Source organism: Arvicanthis niloticus, chromosome 1 (genome assembly GCF_011762505.2).
Source record: "Arvicanthis niloticus isolate mArvNil1 chromosome 1, mArvNil1.pat.X, whole genome shotgun sequence".
Taxonomy (NCBI): domain Eukaryota; kingdom Metazoa; phylum Chordata; class Mammalia; order Rodentia; family Muridae; genus Arvicanthis; species Arvicanthis niloticus.
In genome coordinates, this window is record NC_047658.1 from 35,536,518 (window position 1) to 35,558,519 (window position 22,002).

General features: G+C 37.8%; 1 protein-coding gene across 1 annotated transcript in view; it reads right to left on the minus strand.

The window, feature by feature from the left end:
• LOC117708666 (uncharacterized) overlaps positions 1-18,582 on the minus strand; it is a 65,781-nt gene extending 47,199 nt beyond the window's left edge. The window contains exons 1-6 of the mRNA XM_034502582.2: positions 18,180-18,582; positions 14,622-14,736; positions 14,326-14,499; positions 11,536-11,642; positions 9,956-10,093; positions 7,971-8,032 (exon numbers count right to left, since the gene is read on the minus strand). Of these exons, the coding sequence (XP_034358473.2) occupies positions 7,971-8,032; positions 9,956-10,093; positions 11,536-11,642; positions 14,326-14,499; positions 14,622-14,736; positions 18,180-18,430 (847 nt within the window). The 5' untranslated portion in view covers positions 18,431-18,582. The remainder of the gene's footprint in view (positions 1-7,970; positions 8,033-9,955; positions 10,094-11,535; positions 11,643-14,325; positions 14,500-14,621; positions 14,737-18,179) is intronic.
• Positions 18,583-22,002: the final 3,420 nt, after the last annotated feature.

A 22,002-nucleotide genomic window follows, 5' to 3' on the forward strand; every position in this document is an offset into this window, starting at 1 on the left:
TGCTATTGTTGCCACCCTTGAAGTATTCACTGGTAAGATAACCTTCTAATGAACACATCAGTTCTATACATTGCTCATAGCAGAAGTTTAAAAGTATGCACTGCAAGAGTAAGGACAGAGAAAATCACTGTGGAGGATGTATTATTATAAAATTATAGATAAATATGAAAGTATGTGCATATGTATATCCCTTAATAACTCACTAAAGTTATTTCTATTGGAATAAAAACTAATATTCATTTTATATAAAACATGAAAGACAACACATGGTGAGGTCCCTTGAAAAGTATCTTCCCATGGAAAAAAAGATGAATGAGAATCTGCCCAAGTGGCAGAACACCTGGCTTTCAAAAATAGGATAAAAGATAATCTGGGATTATAGAGTGGAATTTTGGCATTATTTTGCATTTGGTGTATGCATGACTTCATTTTAAGGCTTAACATCATAGACATCAATCACACACAAACAAAAACACTACCTCAGAGTAAAAGGTTGGAAAAATATTTTCCAAGAAAATGATCTGAAGAAACAAGATGGAGTCACCATTCTTATATCCAATAAAATAGAGTTTCATCCAAAAGTAATCAAGAGAGATGGGGAAAAACAATCCATACTCATCAGACAAAATAACCCCCAAGATGAAGCCTCAACTCTGAACATTTATACTCCAAATGAAAGGGCATCCACACTTGTAAAAGAAACTTCGTGAAAGCTCAAAACACACATTGAATCTCACACAATAATGGTGAGAGATTTCAACACCCTACTCTCACTAATTGACAGGTCATTGAAATAGAAATTAAACAGACATGGTGAAACTAGCAGAAGTTATGAACTAAATGAATTTAACATGTATCTACAGAACATTTTACAGCAAAACAAAGAAATATACCTTCTTCTCAGCACTTCATGAAACTGACCATAAAATTGCACACAAAACAAGTTTTAACACATACAAGAAGACTGAAATAATCCCATACATTCTATCAGATCACCATGGACTAAGGCTGAACTTCAATAACAACAAAAACAACAGAGAGCGCACATGCTCATGAAAACTGAACAACTCGGTTAGGAAAGAAATAAAGATTAAAGATGTTCTAGAATTCTATGAAAATGAAGGCACAGTATACCCAAAATTATGAGGAACAATGAAAGCAGTGTTAAGAGAAAAATTCCTATCACTAAGTGCCCTCATAAAGAAGTTGAAGAGATCCTAGACTAGCAAATTAACAACACACCTGAAAACTCTAAAACAAAGGGGAACAAACACAACCAAGAGTCATAGGCAGCAGGAAATAGTCAAACTCAGGGATGTAGTCAATTAATTAATTTCTAATTAATTAATTTCACTTCTGAATATCAATACAAAAATGCTCAATAAAATACTTAACAAATCAAGTCCAAAGACATATTTAAAACATCATTCATTACAATCAAGTAGGCTTCATCCCAGAGATGGTTCAATATATGAAAATCCATCAATGTACTCTACTATATAAACAAACTCAAAGAAAAAAAATCACATTATCATCTCATTAGATCCTGAAAAGCCTTTGAAAGTGGCTAGATATAAAATTAATCCAAATGATTCAGTAGCCTTCCTTTATAGAAACAATAAATAGTCTGAAAAAGAAATTAGGGAAACAACACCCTTCACAATAGCCACAAATAATACAAAATATCTTAATGTAACTCTAACCAATCAAGTGAAAGATATGTATGACTAGAACTTCAAGTCCCTGAAGAAGGAAATTGAAAAATATATCTGAAATGGAAAGATCTCTCATGCTCGTGGATTGGTAGGAATGACATAGCAAAAATGGCCAACTTCCAAAAGCAATATACAGATTCAATTCAGTCCCCATAAAAATTCCAGAACAATTATTCAGAGATATGAAAAGAGGAAATCTCAGCTTCATATAGAAAGACAAACAAACAAAAAATAGGATAGCCTAAGCAATTCTCAACACTGAATGAACTTCTGTGGAAATCACCATCTCTGATCTAAAGCTGTACTACAGAGCAATAATAATTTTAAAAAATTATGTAGTATTTCTACAGAGACAGACAAGTCAATCTATGGAATAGAAATGAAGATCCAGAAATAATCCCATACACTTATGGACACTTGGACTTTGACAAAGAAGCCAAAACCATACAATGGGAAAAAAAGAAAGCATCTTCAACAGATGATGCTACTCTAACTGGTGACCTGCATATAGAAAATTGCAAATTGATCCATATTTATCAACTTGCACAAAGCTCATGTCCTGACCAAGGAAACTGCAAGTTGGTAAGAGCTCTCTTAGCCGGGGAATAGTGTAGTTTAATGGTAAATCTGCCCAATCTAGGCATGCAGCATTCATTTGATATTTATTGACTTGTGTCTTTATTCTATGGACTCCCTATGGGCAGGAGATTTACCGCAACACATGTCCAAGTGGATAAAGTACCTTAACATAAAACTAGATACACTTTCTCTAACTCCTCCACTGGGGAGCCTGTGCTCGGTCCAACGGTTGACTCCCAGCATCTGCCTCTGTATTTGTCAGGCTCTGGAAGAGCCTCTCAGGAGAAAGCGATATCAGGCTCCTGTCAGCATGCATATCTTGGCATCCACAATAGTGTCTGGGTTTGGTGACTGTATATGGGATATATCCCCAGGTGGGGCAGTCTCTCAGTGGCTTTTCCTTCAGTCTCTGCTTCATACTTTGTCTCCATATTTGCTCCCATGAGTATTTTGTTATTCCTTCTAAAAAGGATCAAAGCATCCACACATTGGTTTTCCTTCTCCTTGAGCTTCATGTGGTTTGTGAATTGAATCTTGGGTATTCTGAGAATTTGTGCTATTATTTAATTATCAGTGGCTGCATACCATGTGTATTCTTTTGTGACTGGGTTACCTCATTCAGGAAAATATTTTCTAGTTACAGCCATTTACCTAAGAATTTCATAAATTCGTTGTTTTAAATAGCTGAGTAGTACTCCACTGTGTAAATGGACCACAATTTCTGTATCCATTCCTCTACTGAAGGACATCTGGGTTCTTTCCAGCTTCTGGCTATTATAAATAAGGCTGCTACGAACATAGTGAAGCATGTGTCCTTATTATATGTTGGAGAATCTTCTGGGCATATGCCCAGGAGTGGTATAGCTGGATCCACAGGTAATACTATGTCCAATTTTCTGAGGAACTGCCAGACTGATTTCCAGAGTGGTTGAACCAGCTTGCAATCCCACCAACAATGGAAGAGTGTTACTCTTTCTCTACATCTTTGCCAGCATCTGCTGTAGTCTGAGTTTTTGATCTTAGCCATTCTGACTGCTGTGAGGTAGAATCTCAGGGTTGTTTTGATTTGCATTTCCCTAATGACTAAGGATGCTGAACATTTCTTTATGTGCTTCTCAGCCATTTGATATTCCTCAGTTGAAAATTATTTGTTTGGATCTGCAGACACCCATACCAACACTGTTGCCATGGTCAAGAGGGGCTTGCGGACAGGAACCAAGTGTGGCTGTTCCTGTGGAGGTCTACCCAGCAACTGAACAATGCATAGGTGGATACTTGGAGCCAACCATCAGGCTGAACTCAGGTAACCTGGTGGGGAGGCTAACAGAAAGACTGGAGGAGTGGAGAGAGATTGTAACCCCATTGGAAGAACAACATAGTCTGGCCTGACCCCCCAGTTCTTCCAGAGACTAGACCACCAAAGAAGGAGTATACCCAAAGGGATCTTTGGCTCCAGATACATATGTAGCAGAACCTTACCCAATAGCAATGAGAAGGGAGGCCTTTGGTCCCAGGGAGGTTTGACGCCCAGAGTAGGGGGATGCTGAAATGGTGGAGCGGGAGAGTATGGGTGGGTGGGGGAGCACTCTCATACAGGTAAAAGGGAGGGAGGACAGCAGAAGTGGGATGGGAGAGTGGCAGAGGGATAACTGGAAAGTGAGCTATCATGGATAGTGGGGGGGGGGGTAATTGGGAAGTGGTATATTATTTGAGAGGTAAACAAATGGAATGATTAGTAAAAATCAAAAAAAAATGATTTCATACAATTCACAGGCAAATGGACAGAACTTGAAAAATCATCCTGAGTGAGGTAACCCAGTCACAACTGAACACAAATGGTATGCACTCACTAATAAGTGGATATTAGTCCAAAAGTTCAAAATGCCCAAGATAGAATTCACAGACCATATGAAGCTCAAGAAGAGGGAAGACCAAAGTGTGGATGTTTCAGTGCTTCTTACAAGCTGGAACAAAATACTCACAGGAGGAAATATGGAAACAAAGTGTCAAGCAGAGACAGAAGGAAAGGCCATTGAGAGAGAGAGAGAGAGAGAGAGAGAGAGAGAGAGAGAGAGAGAGAGAGAGAGAGAGAGAGAGAGAGAGACTGTCCCACCCAGGGATCCATCCCATATACAGTCTCCAGACCCAGATGCTATTGCAGATAGCAAAAAGTGTTTGCTAACTGACAAGAGCCTAATATGGCTGTCTCTGGAGAGGCTCTGACAGAACCTGAAATATACAGAGGTGGATACTTGCAGCCAAACATTGGAGTGAGTGTAGGGTCCCTGATGGAGGAGTTGGAGAAGGGACTGAAGGAGCTGAGGGGTTTGCAGTTCCCATGGGGGAGCTACAGTGTCAACCAGCCAGACCCCCCCCACACACACACACAGAGCACCCAGAGTCTGGACTACCAACTAAAGAGTACCCAGGGCTCCAGCTGCATATGTGGTAGACGATGACCTTGTTGGAAATAAGTGGGAGGGTAGCCCTTAGGCCTGAGGGTGTTCAATGCTTCAGTGGAGGGGAATGACAGAGCCATAAGGCAGGAGTGGGTAGGTGGGTGGTGGAGAGGCAGAGGAAGAAGGGATGGGATAAGGGGTTCTGGAGGGGAGACCTGGAAAGGGGATAACATTTGAAATGTAAAAAAAGAAAATATCCAATAAAAAAACGCCCATGGACAGCTGATTGTTTTATAAAGAAGCCAAAAATATAAAATCAAAAAATAAAAGCATTTTCAACAAATGGTGCTGATCTACTGTATATCAGAATGCAGAAGAATGCAAATGGAGCTATATTTATCACCCTGCACAAAACTCAAGTCGAAGTGAATCAACAACCTCAAAATAAAACAAGTAGTATAGAATCTATAGAAGAAAAATGGGGAATACCCTTGAATATATAGGCACAGGAGAAAACTTTTTGAAGAGAACAGCAGCTCTGGCACTCAGAATGACAATTAGAGATGACCTCATGAAACAGAACACTTTTGTAAGGTGGTGGAAATTAACAATAGGACAAAACAGCAGCCTTCAGAACGGGGACAGATTCTTCACAAACTCCATATCTGACAGAAGGAGAATACTCAAAATATATGAAGAACTTAAGAACTTAGACATCAACAAACTAAATAATGCAATTTGAAAATGGGTACAGATATAACTAGAGAATTCCCAACAGAGGAATCTTAAATAGCTGAGAAACACACTATGAAGTGTTCAATTTCCATGCCATAAGAGAAATGCAAATCAAAACAATTTTGAGATTACAGTTTATACCTGTCATAATGGATAAGATCAAAAAGCCCAAGTGACAGCTCATGCTGGCAAGGATGTGAAACAAGAATACTGCTAGTGGGAATGCAAACTTGTTTGGCCACTTTTGAAATCTATATGGTTTCAAAGCAACGAAAGGGTTCATCCCAGAGAAATGAAAAATGGTTTCTCAGAAAAATGGGAATAAATCTACTTCAAGACCAGATATACCACTTCTGGGCATATACCAGGAAGAAATGCTCCATACTACCAAAAGGATACTTGTTCAACTATGTTTATAGCAGATTTATTCATAATAGCCAGAAACAGAAAACAACTTAGATGTTTCTCAACTGAAGAATAGATAAATGAAAATATGATACATTTACACAATGGAGTATTACTCAACTGAAAAAATGACATCATGAAATTGGCTGGCATATAGGTAGAAGTAGAAAATAATCATTATGAGTGATGTAACACAGACCTAGAAAGACAAACATAATATATACTCACTGATAAGTGGATACCAGTTGTAAAGAAAAAAATAATCATGGTATAATCCATAGACCCAGAAAGACTATGTAGCAAAGAGGGCTTAAGAGAAGATGCAAGAATCTTCCTGGGAAGAGGATACAGAATGGTTTTCATAGTGTTAACTAGAGGCAGGTAGGGATGGGAAAAGGAAGGACAGGGTTGGGGTGTTGAGGAAGAGAATATTTGGAGTGACAACTAGAATTGGGGACCATTTAGGGAGCTAGGTGAAAACTTTTGCAATAAAAACTTCATGAAATTTCTGAGGTTGACACTAGCAAAGACTCCTAGTAATCAGTGACACAAAGCCTGAACTGTCCATCATCTGTCACCAGACAAGGTAAGAAAAATAATCCTGAAAAAAAATGAAAATGGAAACACTACACAACCAAAACTCTATGACAGTTCCGAGAAGGCAGTTCATAGTGCTAAGCCTTACATTAAAAAATTCATACAAAAGAGAAATAAATGACTTAGTGATGCAACTTATAAACTTGGCAAGATAAGAACAAATGAAAGCACCAAACAGTAGCTGACTAGAAGTAATAGACTTTAAAGCAGAAATCAATGAATTTAAAAAAAAAAAACAGCTCAAAGAATCAATGAATCTAAGATCGGTTTCTTTTTAAGAAGATAAACATGATCAACATGTAGCAAATGGAGACCATTACCAGAATCTACAAGTAGACACAAAGCAGAGAGCAACAGAGTGAAGGGATCCCAGTCCTACTGGATACATCTACATCACAACTGCACCATCTGTGGCTCATGGTGCATCACAGAAGAGACAAGTGGAGAGATTGTAAGAGACATAAAGTCTATACTGTGAAACAATGTCTATATAAACACTATCTGAACAGAGGGAATAGACATGCTAATGATGAAGCTGTGGGCAGGGGCTCTCAGAAGGTATGTTCCAGGACAAGGAAACAAATGAGTGCTGAGATAGGGACATTTTTTTTTCCTCTGGGATGAACCCTTTAGTTGCTTGTCCAATGAAATTGTAGTCTGCACTGAAACCAGATAAATACAAACAATAAAATTGATCTCAGCAGACTGTAGTTACATGTGTGTGGGGGAGGGTGTGTGTGTGTCCATTTAGCAATAATTACTAGGGAAGAAGAATATGTAAGAATATGTTAATTTGAGACTTAGATGGAATTGGAGGAAGCTGCAGCATGGGGAGTGATGGAGGAAGAAAGGGAAATGAAAAAGCTATCTAAATACACTATAGTTAAAATGTATTAAAAAGGAAAATTGATTAAATAACTTACCTAGGAAAGAAAATTCTGACACTATTGAATATTGTGTTTTATTTTACTGATATAAATCATGTTCTGTATATATATGCATATATATATGACAGTAATCATGTTCACTTACTGCAATGTATTCATTGTTAATGTGAAATAAAAATGTGTTTTTGTAGAAGTACATATGTGAGTGGCTGAAACAACATATAATTTAGGAGCTCTTGTTGTCTTAGATAGGACCAGGAGTCTGTTTCCAGAACCTATATTGTATTGCACAATTATCCATAACTGCAGTTCTACAAAATACAACATCACCTTTCTCCCACAAGAACAAGACATGCACATATTGTACGTGTATATGTGCATTAAAAAACACACATAAAGTAAAATAAAAAAACAACAGAAATTCAATGCTCTTTGAGGATACATGGCAAAAGAAATCCTTATCCACTGGTGTTGGGAGTGCAAATTTGTAGAGCCTTTATGGAAAGCAGTGTAGTGGTTTTTCAGAAGTCGGCTGTACAACTCTTGAGCATATACACAAATGGTATTCTATTACAGACAGTCAAAGCATTCTTATTCCAACCTTTCTCATACAAGAAAAAAGCTATAGAGAATGAAACTGTGAGAAGACTTACCTGGGAAGATATTGTGTTGACTTAAGAGGAGTGAGTCCTCATAGTCCAAAATTATACTCTTTCTGTCATGTACAGAATTGGTAAAGTTATTATTTTAATACTAATAAAAACCTTTTATCAATATAGTAAATTCTTAAGAGTAGTTGTAAAAGTAGCAGATTTTGTCAGAACACTTTGCCATACCCTTCAAATTTATAAGCTCTAAATGGGTCTTCCAAAATTTCTCATTGAAAAAAATGATTGGGTGTTGATTCAAGGACAATACAGTTCAAACAATCTAGATTATTTTGACAGTATTGAAAGTGTCCTGATATTAGAAGGAGTCCCAGGATTCCTTGTTCTGGGATAGTGTTTTTCTTAGACTCCCAAATTAGAATTTCAAAAGTCAGGATTTTAGTATTTTATTTGTCCAGATGTCTATGAAAATTTCACCACCTAAAATATGTACATAAATAATAAAGCAGTATATAATTAGCTTCTCAATCTTGAACTTACTAGAATCCTAAATGAAATCCACTGTGTAATTCATCAAGGGGCCTGTTATCAAATTCTGCTGTACCAGACATTGTAACTACTGAACTAGAGGGTCAGCCCACGGTGAGAACACTAGAAATGAGTTGCTCTATTGCTCTTCTTCTTTTAGCCAACAAGGAAACTGTGCCAGGTGAGTGTTAGCATACTGATCCTGAATCTCCATGCTAATCCTCAACTTATATGGAAGACAAAAATCATTGTTCATGTATTCATAAGCATACTGATGAGGTGCAATGGAACTTATTAAATGCAGTTAATATAATTTACATTCACAGAATTATATTCAGTGTCTTCCTTCTGAGGCTGAGTTGGAAAATATCCTGAACTCTTGAGTACAGGATCAAGTGTCTTGAGAAATGTTTCTTAATATAGAAAACACCACTTTCTGAGACCTTCTTCTGAAAGGTGATAGAGTTATGTTATAACACAGACTGTGCTGCAGAACATTATGTAAAGTGTAGGAATACTTGAGTACAGATTACTATGAAAAAGGGAAAACATCTCTGGCCTCTCTCTGCCAGTGATCAAATCCATTTGATAATTTAGTGTATCCACAAAAATTGAAGGCAGAAAGGAGAGACTCCTCTGAATAACTGCATGCCATGGTATTCTAGGATAATGGAATTCTTTTGCATATGTGATAAGATTTATATACCCAGCTATGGGTGTAGGACAATTTTAAGTCTTGGCTGCCAGATCACAGTACTTTTTAAAAGAGAAAACAATTGAAATTACAAACACATGAGCATGTGAACTACCCAGCTCTCATGCCTCCATGATTATTGTCATACTCAGAGATCATAATCAGTGGATAAAGCCTGATAATCAAAATTAACAACAGAATGAGAAGCAGGTTTAATAGCACCAAATTACCATGAACAAAAGCTTACAAAATTTTCTTCATGTCTGCCACAGCCATGTGATATTATGTAAGAGTTTTTACATCCTTGGATTTTGAACCCTGAATAAGTGGTTGGGCACTCAGGGGGTAGGATGGATAAAATAGTTCTCAGATGAAAATAACAGGATTTTCTTTTAAATGACAAACTTTGGGAGTCAAATAAATAATCCATAAAATAAATTATGTGATGCGCATGATTTTTACAGTTGTAATGAACGATAGTATGCTGAGATCTTCAAAGATAAAAAAATCATTCAGTTATTCAAAAGAGAGGAGAGTGGTGAAGCTCAGTGGTAGAAGACATGCCTAGTACATTCAGAACCCTTAGTGTGATTCCAAGAATCACCATAAGTCAGTCCTGATATAAAGTCTCCTGCACCCATTTCTACGTCAGACCAATCTGCGTGCTCTTTGGCAGGTGCAGTTGGCTAAAATGGTTCTATTTCAAAAGTATCTCAATAATGCAGTCTCACCTTGGATAAAATACAACATTAGTAAATATTTCATGCCCAAATTTAGTGTTAATTAGCATTTTGACATGTATGCTTACACTTTGCGTTTCCCTGCCGCAGCATACTGAAGTGCACTCCATCCAAATGCGTCCTTTAAGGTGTGATCAATACCTTTCTCCAGTAATTGCTCAACAATGACTTTAGAATCACATTTAACTGCATACATGAGTGTTGTTCTATAATGACATAGACAAATTATTTAAACACTGAATATAATACTTTTTTTACCCATTGGCTGTATTTAAGCAGTGAACATAAAATATATTTTATTAAGGTAATGTATGACTGATACGTATGTACAATGAACCATTTACTAACCAGATTTAAGAACCTTGAAAGCTCAGAGTTCAAATTTGTAAAGTGTCTATAAGGCTAAAGAGATAAAACAAGCAAAAGTCTTCTTGGCCCACAGTGTGATTTTTATAGAAGAATGCCTATTTTAATTTCTTTATGATGAATAACTATTTGAAGAACATTTACAAGAAGTATAGATAGATTTATACAAAAAAGGATGCCATTTCCTTCCTACTCTGGTGTAATATAATTCACTGTCAAATAAGGAATAACCATTTACATAAAACCGTATTACTAATGTTATAAAATAATGTTAATAATGAAAACACGAGGCATAGTGCTTTCAATTACTGATTCTAGTAAGGATTGAACTGCATGCCACTACGTAAGTTTGCAACCACCATTCAAGTTGGTTTTTCATCTCTACACTCAATAAAAATGTATTTGGAGGTTAAAGACTGCTCCTAAGGCTGTAAAACTAGATACTGGAAAATTTGGAACTAACACTGTAGTGTATCACTAAGGGCTTCTCTACCACTCATGTACCATTTACCTCATTGAAATTTATCCAGCTAGGGATACTTTTCTTTTCTTTAATTGTTATGAGCTAATGAAATTACAAATATTATATAAAAAGCAACATTAACAATATCTGGTAATGATGGCCACTTGGGAAAACCCTGATGTAAGTATTATTCAAAGAAAGAAATTTAAAGCAAAGAGTCATGCAACATATGATTTTTACCTTTATTCATACTTTAAAAAATAAAATAATTATAAATTTTATAATGAATCCATAATTTGACTTGTAGTTCATAGTTTTCATAACAGTTAAATGAAGTTTTTCAGCTCATATAAGATTATAGGAAGGACAAAGTAATATTGTAAATGAGAAAAAAGTCTCAGTATAACAGAGATATAAACCTGGGTGTGTGTGTCTATGTGTGTGTATGATAGATAGATCTAATTCTTTGCTATATAAATAAGAAATATATTACTATAATCATTTCATAAAATAGATATATTTAATGTAATTGATATTTTGTTGATACTTTCTAATATATTCCTATAATAGTTTTTATTTGAGTGGTTTTTACTATTCTAGACACCAGTAGTGTTTTTTAAGATTTATTTATTTATGTATATGAGTACATGACCATTGCTCTCTTCAAACACACCAAAATAGGGCACCAGATCCCATTGCAGATGGTTGTGAGCCACCATGTGGCTATTGGTAAACTGAACTCAGAGCCTATGGAAGAGCAGTTGGTACTCTTAACCGCTGAGCCACACCAGGAGTGTTTTAAAAGTCAAAGAACAGTACCTTTGATAATCATCCCGTACATGAATATTTGCACCATTTTTTATTAAATATTCTGCCACGAGGAGTTTTCTTTCTCGAAGTGACAGCAGAAGAGGTGTAAACCCATCCTGTAAGTATATAGATTAATAATTCACAATACTGCATATTCCATAGCTAAACTGAATATATCTAGCCCTGTAAACAGAATATTTGCCATAGACTAGAGGTGAGTAGTCTTTTCCTTATTAGCCTAATACACATTCTCAGCATATTTTCAGCATTGAAATGCTCCAGCCCTGACTATACCCATCACAAGACTTCTAGTCTACTCTAAACCTGGTGTGAAACACTTTAGTCCCATAAACAATATGTTCCCATGGACCTATGGTTCCCACCACAGCATCTGTTATGATATTTTGGAGTCATGTTACTGTTCCCTTCTAGTGAAAATCTCCTGAGAGTTTATCTTAAGAGACGCCCCCCAAAAAAACACACATTAGCAAAGGTTTTTATTCCTGTGTTGCATGGGTGAGCTAAAATTTCTTTATGTCAGAAGTTCTTCTGCATTTCAAAACACACTTGTGTGGCAGAAGCACCATTTCCCAGCAGAAAATTTCAATTAAGCATTATGATAAAATTGTGGAATTGTCCAGTACTTAAAAATTGATTTCTGAAATACTGTTTAACAGATCTTCTATGGGGAAAACATTAGCAATAGCAGAAGATGTTTAAAACACATAATTCTCAGAGCTTTGTAAGGATGTGGAAGTTTGCAGAGGACATAGAAGAAACACTGCTTGGTTTATTGTTGAGGGTGGACCCAGGCTAACAGTGTCAACATCTTGCTCCAAACATATCACCAAAGTAATAGACTTAAAAAGAGCAATACCTCAAAGATTGGTTGGTTAACTAGAAATTGATTCTGTCCTTTTAGAATAGGAAAACTGTCTTAGAGTTTTGAAAGCCCAATACATCATTTTAAACATCTTTTAATTTAAATTATTTGATAAATTCCTACACCAGAATTATACTTATTTTATTAATATCCCTTCACTCCTTCAACTCCCCTTGTGTGCCCACTCCCTCTCAAATTTACAACATCATCTTTACTGAGGACATACACACACATATGTACAACCTAATAATTCCATTTAATGTCACCCCTCTGTCTTCGTTTCTTTGTCTTCTTATTCAATTTGTCTCTCTGTCTATTTTGGTGTGTGTATGAGTGTGTGCTTATGGCTGGATATTGTCATTGAGTAATGTATCAGGGAGTTTATCTCTGGATAAATATGAATTCTTCTCTTTTCAACCATGGCTAGCAGGCAACTCTTCATTTATCAGTGGTTCTTTTGAAGTTTCCCCATCAATATTTGCATGTCAACTGATGGTTTTATTGTGTTTGTCTTGTTTAGGCAACCATATCATTGAGATTTCATAGGTACAATATTCCTTTCATATCTAGAAGACACTATCTTGCAACAGGCATCCTGGGCTCTGGACCACACAGTCGTTTAGACTCCTTCCTCAATGTTCCATGAGTCTTCCATAGGTGTGGTAGTTATATTGCAGATATATCAATTGTGGATATGATAGCCTTTTAGTGATTGTGTTTTTACCACATGTTGATCTTTAATATACTCTGCCTGCTGCTTTCTGTCACTACTGCATCTAAGTCCAAGTTACTGCATGACTGCAGTGTTCTAAAATTAGGGCATATAGATCAGTGTAACTGAGCTTCTAGTGATAGATGAGGCATTATCTATTCCTAATTTATATTTATATTTTTGCTTAGAATAATAGCAGGGGCAGGGTAAAGTATTGGGAAGAGACCGGAGAAAAATCCAGAGGGCCAGGAAAATGAATAGAAATATGTAACAGTGGGGGTGGGGAACTTGGGGCAGCCACAAGAAAGTCCCAGACACGAGGGAAGCAAGAGGTTCCCAGGACCCAACAGGGATGACATTAGCCAAAATACCCAGCAAAGGGAAGATAGAACTTGTAGAGACCACCTCCAGTAGATGGCACAGCCCCCCATTGAGAGATTGGGGCACTCAACATCTCAAAACTTTTAACTTTTAAAAGAAAAGAATTATTCTTTTCTAAAGCAAACAAAGCAACAAAAATGGAGCAGAGACTATAGGAAAGGCCATCCAGAGACTATCCCACCCAGGGATCCATCCCATATGCTGACACCAAACCCTGACACTATTGCTGATGCCAAGAAGTGCTTGCTGACAGGAATCTGGTATAGATGTCCCCTGAGAGACTGTGCCAGCACCTGACTAATAAAGATACACACAGACAACCATCACACTGAGACCAGGGACCCCAGGGGAAGTTAGGAAAAGGACTGAGGAGCTGAAGGGGATTGCAATACCATATGAATAACAACAATATCAACTAATGGACCAGTCCTCCAGAGCTTCCAGGGACTAAACAACCAACCAAAGAGTATACATGGCTGTTCCCATGGCTCCAGCTACATATGTGGCAGAGGATTGCCTTACTTGGCATCAATGGAAGGGAACATTGGTCCTGTGAGGGGGGTGGTAGAAGGATGAGGCTGGAGAGAGTGGGTGGGTAGAGGAGTACCCTCTTAGAGGCAAAGGTGAAGGGAGATCGGAAGGGGGATTTTTGAAGGGAGACCAGGAAGGGGGGCAATATTTGAAATGAGTAAAACAGCCAAAAAAAAAAAAAAAAAAAAAAAGAATACTTGAACTTCTAAACTTAGAAAATTGGCCCTACACATGACACTTTTAAAGCACTTAACTTTCAAATACTTTGGAATTCAATTTGGAAAATCATTACCTTTGTAGTTTCTTCAATTTCTGCTCCATATTCAAGAAGACTGGCAGCAATATCTGGACTGTTAACATATACTGCCTGATGTAGTGCTGTTTCTCCATTGGAATCTTTACAATTGGGATCTGCTCCATTATCAAGGAGAACAGAAACAATCTTTGTCTCCCAGCTTTGTACAGCCTGTGGAAAACATTGCCAATGCAAAGAATTTCTTGATGATTTATATTTAAGTGATATTAATTTTCTTTTCATTCTAACCATTTAGATCAAATTTATTCTCGAAATTGAAAAGTTTGAACTACCTTCATTAGTGGTGTGGCTTTTTGATCATCAAGGACATTTATCATGCAGTCATTATATAATAAGAACTGAACCAGATGCAGATGACCATAAAAACTTGCAAAGTGCAGTGCAGTGCTGTGGGAATGAGACACAATTTAATGAAATTCTACTGTAGGGTGTTTTGTCAAAATACACAGTTACTCATGTATTTGCAAATATTACATAACATTTAAGTCCTCTGACCCATAAACCACAAATATTTAACTTTATTCTAAAATTATATTTATTTGCTCTTATTATTTACTATATTAGAACATTTTACAATTCAGAAATTTTATGGCAGTGTGATAAAACCCATAGCTGTTGCAGCCTAGATAAGTGCTCTATCACTGAGCCAGGGAGCCAAGAACATCCTATTTGAATAGAAGGAACATAGCCATTGGGCTGGACTCCTATTGAATTCTCATCCTGCTCTAAGATTCATTATCAATCAACTATTTCCCAGCCTTTATGTGTTGTAATCTCCTTGTCCATGAAATGGGAATTAAAAGAAGTACTTCCTTTCTGTCAAATTAGGAGGCATCAATAAGAACTTTTGAAACAATGGTAACTGGATTCACTGTGTGAGTAACTACTGAAGAAATGACAAAGGAACTACTAATACGGGGAGAAACAGATTTTTAGCAGGACCACATACAATGGTTCCCTTTTCTTAGTGTACTGGTGAGCCTCAGACTATCTTTAAAGAAAACAAACGAACAAATGAATAAATCAATAACCTTTGCAACTTTTTGAAACAAAATCTTGAACAGCTGTTCATCTACTAGATATTAAAATTATTACTGTTAACACTAACAAATACTTTTAAATTCAATTATAACTATTTTGCAAAAAATATTAAGGACTATATATTACACAGAGTCTAAGATAATGCCTTTAAAATTTGAGACATACTCTGTTTAAATTTAAGGTCTTGCTGTCTCTGCCTCCAGGTAACCTGAATTGTAGTAAATACAACATGGTTCCAAGCTCAAGATTCCCTTTTTCTCACATTTTAATTAATCTCAATTGGAATATATTTAAAACTCATAATGTAAAACAATTGACAACAATTCTAATACATAAGGTAAAATACCATCATGCAATCCATGGTGTTTTGCAACTATGTTAAATGTGACATATATTCACAGCATTCTTTTTTTTATTAGATATTTTATTTACACTTCAGATGGCATCCCCTATGCCCATTCCCTCCCACCCCCCTTAGGAAACCCCTATCCCATACCCCCTTTTCCTTTTTGCATTTATACATTTTTTAAATAATGTTAATCATAGGCTTTATAAGTTTGGAATTGTTCAATCAGAGGTGTAACCCACTGACCAACCTAGATATAACAACTATCTTTGACTGGTGGAGATACATGAATATCTGCCTCCCTGTCTCCCCCCTCTTTCTCTCTTTCATCACCTAGCTTCTCCTCTCCTTCTTCTTCTCCTCTTCTTACTCCTTTTCTTCCTCTCAGTATTCCTCCTACCTTAGCTCCTCCTACACATCACCCTTCCTGTTAAAATGAAACTTTTCTCTCAAAATACAATTAGAGCATAATTATGCCAATTTGTACCAGTGAGGTACAGGATAGTCCTAATACCCAGTCCATCCTTTTGTTGACTAACCAGCTCCTCTGTCATCTATTCTAACTAAAACATTTAGTTCTGAACCTGGCTTTAGGATGAATGTCAGCTGACGACCATCCACTCAGATCTTTTCTCTTAAGGTCAATAGCTATATGTTTTCAACCCCATCAGAAATCCAGAATGACTGAGTTGACTATAATTGTGGGAAGCACAAATCTTAGTTTCTAAAACTTAGCCAATTTATAGAGACCTCTGACCACCTGGACACTCGCTCTACTTCAAAACGTTGGAGCATCTGTTCTTCTGCCTTCTGGCCCAGGATCATCTGACAGACCTTAGTGCTGCAGAATTATTAAGGGCTGATTACTCTGTCTAGGCAGATATAATCAGTCAACTATTCTGCAAGTGTGTCCTTTTCTGGACAGTAATTTGTCTGTAGAAGGAAAGTGGCAATTCTTGCCTAGTGGTTGTCTCACCACAACTGGAGTAACTCCAAGGATGCTCAATTTCTTCTTAGAATTCAATATAGGAAGCTGTCCGGAGCAGACAGGTCTCTAATGAAAATGAACATTAATACTGAAATGTTTGTCATGTCAATTCTAAGGATTTCTGATGTTTTGAAAACCAGCTATCCATGTAAGGTAATCTGGACTGTTGCCTGTTAACTCCACTCAGCTATTTCTAAATAAAACATAGAGAACACCCTTATAATAAACTCCAAGTCATGAATTTGCTATAGTCCTTTAACTCACAGGCTGACCATCTCAAATCAGTTTTAAAAAGTTAAAGAAGGACTGGGTCTAAGCTTTGTATTCCTAAATGTGTTATACTGGTACAATGCCTACACAACATTCTTTACCCTGGGGGTTATAAAAAAGCTAGTTATGGAAAATACTGTGAGTAAAAATCATGAAAAATATCAACAGCAGCATCTAAATGCACAGAAAATATTGCTTTGAAGGCCAGAGGGTGGAGTCAATTAAGCATTCCTCCCCAGCTCCTCCCCCCTCTTCCCCTCCCTATTAAACTCAGGTCCACCTGCCCTGGGTTTTATGGGGTGTGCATGCAGATCCATTGACCATCTGTCATGCCAATAAACTGGTTTTGGAAACCCAAGGACTTCCTCGTGTGTTGGGGCCGTGCCATGAGGAACCATGGAGAGGCCTTCAGTGAGCAGCTGGGCCTAACTTCCAGCTGGAGGAACCCAGGGCATTCACAGCCAACTACCTATAGCCTGGTGTGAGGAACCCTGTGGTTCCCCAGCCAGTTTATTACCTACATTTGTCAGCAAATGGTGTTAGAAAAATTGTGGCTGATCAAGGCATTGTTGAACAAGCTTTAAGAAATATATTAAGTAATGAATGAAGACGCTTAAGATAAATATGGGAAATCTACTGAGATGTAAAAATGATACCCATAAGCACTACTGAGTAATAACAAGAAAGTGAAAGACAAGGAGCATACAGCTTTGAAGTTCAGATTATTGCTGTTATTGTTCAGTGAGGGATATAAATGTTAGTACATGATAATTTAAAATTCATACTGAATTGGACTTGGATAATATTTGGTATGAGTAAGATGCAGTATGAGGAACATTACTTGAATTCTGCATTTTCCTCAGTTCATATAACATGGTATTTATTATGTACGTAGAAATTAAATCCTATTTCTTTATATTTTGTTATGCTATTGCATTGTATATTTAATAAAATGCTCTTGAGAGGAATTATGGGGTGACCCTAAACCTGCTGGAGATTCTTCTCCTCCAGAAGATCTGGACACTGGACCTCTGTGTGATCACAGGTGCCAAGAAGACTATATTACAGAAAGCATAGCTGGACTTTCACCACCCCTCTTGTCCTCAGTGTAGCTAGGAAAAGTAGGTTTTTCCCATCACCCGATTTCCTCATGGCCTGTCATCCTCAGCTTCCCATTGCTCTCACCGTTTTCCTTTATCCCGGTCGTTTACATTAAATTTCTTCTTAGAGAGGATGCGCAGCACCATTCTGATCCTTCCCATGCACACTGCTTCATGGAATTTATTCTCTGGATCATAAGGCTGGCTATACCTATCCTCATGACTACAGTCACAACATGCCAAGCTCGCCTTCCAGATGCTTGGGCGATCACAAAACCCCAAGGGAGTTTTTGGCTCTCTCTTAAAGCAGCAGAACTTCCTCAAGGTGGAGAACATCTCTGTGGCCACCTGTTGTGTTAGCTCAAAACTAAATAACTTTAAGAAATAGGAACTTTTAATCTCCGAATTTCTAACAGTCAGAACCTAACTCTGGGAATCCCAGAAGTGATAAACTCTAACCAGCCTAACATTCAGCCAGTTATGTAACAGCCGTTACTAAGCAACAGCGTAAACAAAAGCATGCGCTTTCTTCCTGGGGTAACAGTTTCTGAGCGAATAGTGTTCACTGCGCATGTGCAGCGTAAGTCTTGCGATCTTCCTGGGCTTTTACCTATCCTTATCTAGTGAGGTCTTGATCTCTTATTCAAGGTTTATGTGTTTATTTCCTACAGTAATCGTCTGGGCACTTTGGAAGTAGGGGGCGGGGAATGAGTGAGGGGAGTGTAATTATTCATTCTAACGTCTTTTCTTTGGATTCTTGTTTTCCTTTTTCTTTGCTGTTGGTGTTGTTTTGTTTTCACTAAGAAATCCTGAATGAATTTGCCTCTGTAGGGAAATGGAATTTCTTTGTTGAAGCTTCTCCCTGCTTGTTTTTGGTTCTGTGGTCTTAGAATTTTCAATGTAGTGAAAACTTTAAAGTTATATTTTTTTGTAAAACTAGAAGTGAAATCATGGGTCTTTAATCCTGACACTTGGCGAGAGGCAGACACACGGATACCTATAATTTTGAGGTCAGTCTACAATGCGAGCCAGAGATGCCTAGTAAGAATGTGCTGAAGGAAAAATAATAATGTGGAACAATTTAAAATTTTTAACATAATTATAACACAATGTGCAGAGGTTAGTATCCAACCATGGCCGTTGTGGTTCTAAGTGTCTCCTGAACAGTTTTGGTTGAAATATGTCCCCTAATGTGGGGCAATTTCTGCTATTATTTCATAGAACATATTTTATATGTGAATTTTTGAGGAGATGGAGTTTTGATAGATGACATCTGTGCCTGGAAACAGCCCTTGAATAGTTATAGTCTCTGCACACAATGTATGCTCTCTGCATCCTGCCTATGACTGACTGAGATGGAATCTCTAAGCTTCTGTTGCTTCTCACCATGCTTGCCAATTGCTGCTAAGATCATGACAAACTCTTATGCCTCTGGAAATGTAAGCCCAAGTTTATTCTTCCTTCCCTAAGATGCTCTGGTCATGATGTTTTATCACCAAAAAACAGAAAATTAACAAGTCCAATCTCTTGAATAGCAACATTCCAGAGATCTTGAAAGAGGTGATCATTACTTTCAGTTTTTTAGTGTCTAAATGTAATAATAAATCCACCTTGATTTCCAGCCCCAGTGTTCTGCTTGATCAGTAACTGATGCTTTTGACAGAATTTCTATGCTTAGTGTATAGAGATTTCCTTGTCAAGGAATGCAATAGTTTTTACATTCTTTCTTTTGAATTCCACATACAAGTTGCCAATTCTTTTTCTTATATATTCAGATGTTTATCATTGTCCTCATTGAAATAAAGAATGGGAGTTTGCTAATTACTTTTAAATTGTATTTTTATACATTTAAAAAAGTCCCTTTTTCACTCTGTGGGTCTGTGTATGTCTGTGCCTGTATATGAATGTGTCTTAGGGCTTTACTGCTTGCTAAGAACAGATACCATGAACATGGCAATTCTTATAAAGGGCAACATTTTATTGAGGCTTGCTTACATTGTTCAGAGGTTCAATCCATTATCATTATCAAGGGAAGCATGGCAACATCTAGGTACCTATTGCACTGAAAGAGCTGAGAGTTCTATCTCTTATTTCGAAGGCACCTAGAAGAAGATTGGCTTCCAGGGAGCTAGTATGAGGGCCTTAAAACCATGCCCACAATGACACACTTTCTCCATCAAGGCAACACCTACTCCAATAAGTTCACACCTCCTAATAGTGTCACTCCCTGGGCCAACATATTTAAACCACCACAGTATGTATGCGTATTTCTCCTTTTTTAAAATTAATCATTCCATTGGTTTACATCTCAAATGATATCCTCATTTGGGGTTACCCCTCCATAACACCCCTATCCCATCTGCACTCTCTCCCCTTTTGCCTCTATTAGGGTGCTCTCCAACCCACCGACCCACCCCTGACCCACTGCTCAAGCATCTGCCTACCCTGGCACATCAAACCTCCACAGGACCATGGGACTCTGCTCCCTTTGATGCCAGACAAGGCTATGCTCTGCTACATAAGTACCTGGATCCATGGATGCCTCCACGTACACTTCTTGGTTGGTAGTCTGGTCCCTGGGAGCTCTGGGTGGTTGGGCCAGGCAATGTTGTTCTTCCTACAGGGTTGCAATACCCCTCCACTCCTCCAGTCCTTCCCCCAGCTCCTACACCTAAGTCCCTGTGGTCAGTTTGATGGTTGGCTAAGAGCATCCACAATTACAATGGTCAGATGCTGGCAGAACCCCCCAGGGGACAGCCACACTAAGTTCCTGTTAGCATGTGTCTCTCAGAAACATGTGAAGGTTTGGTGTCTACAGACAGAATGGATTCCCATGTGGGGCGGTCCCTGCACAGCTCTTCCTTCAGTCTCTGCTCCATTTTTGTCCTTGTCTTTCCTTTGAACAGGAATATATCTGGGTTAAAAATTTGAGATGGGTGGGTGCCCCCATCTCTCAAATGGAGGCCATGCCCATCTGCTGGAGGTAAGCCCTACAGGTTCTGATTCCCCTTCACTGAGACTTTCAGCTAAAGTTACCCCTGTTGGGTCCTGGGAACCTTTCAGTTCCTTGCATCTGGGACCCTAGTGGCTACACCCAGTTCTTCATCCACTGCTACATATTTTTATTCAATTTCCTAATCTACTATACCTCTCTCCCAGCCCGTACAAAACATGATCCTGACCCTTTTTTCTCTCTCTCCTTCCTCTCTCCCTCTTAGGTCCCCCTTTTCCTCTACTTCCTATTATCATCCTGTTTCCCCCCTAAGCATGACTGAAACATCCACATCCTGACCTTCCTTCCTCTTAAGCTTTATAGGGTCTGTGAGTTGTATCATGGGCATTGTGAGCTTTTGGGCCAATGTTCACTTATCAGTGATATATATCATATGTGTTATTTTGTGTCTGGGTTACCTCACTCAGGATGATTTTTTCTAGTTCCATCCATTTACCTGAGAATTACATGAAGTCATTGTTTTTAATAGCTGAGTAGTACTCCATTGTGTAAATGTACCACATTTTCTGTATCCATTCTGTTGTTGAGGGATATTTGGGTTATTTCTACATTCTGACTATTATAAATGAGACTACTCTAAGTATAGTGGATAATGCATCCTTGTTATGTGTTGAAGTGTCTTTTGGGTATATGTCCAGTAGTGGAATAGCTGGGCCTTCAGGTAGGATGATATTCAGTTTTCTGAGGAACCACCAGATTGATTTCCAAAGTGGTTTTACCAGCTTGAAATTGCACCAGCAATGGAGGAGTGTTCCTCTTTGTCCTAGCCAACATCTGCTGTCATCTGCATTTTTGATCTTAGCCATTCTGACTGGTGGGAAGTGGAATCTCAGGGTTGATTTAATTTGCATTTCCCGAATAACTAAGGATATTGAACATTTCTTTAAGTGCTTCT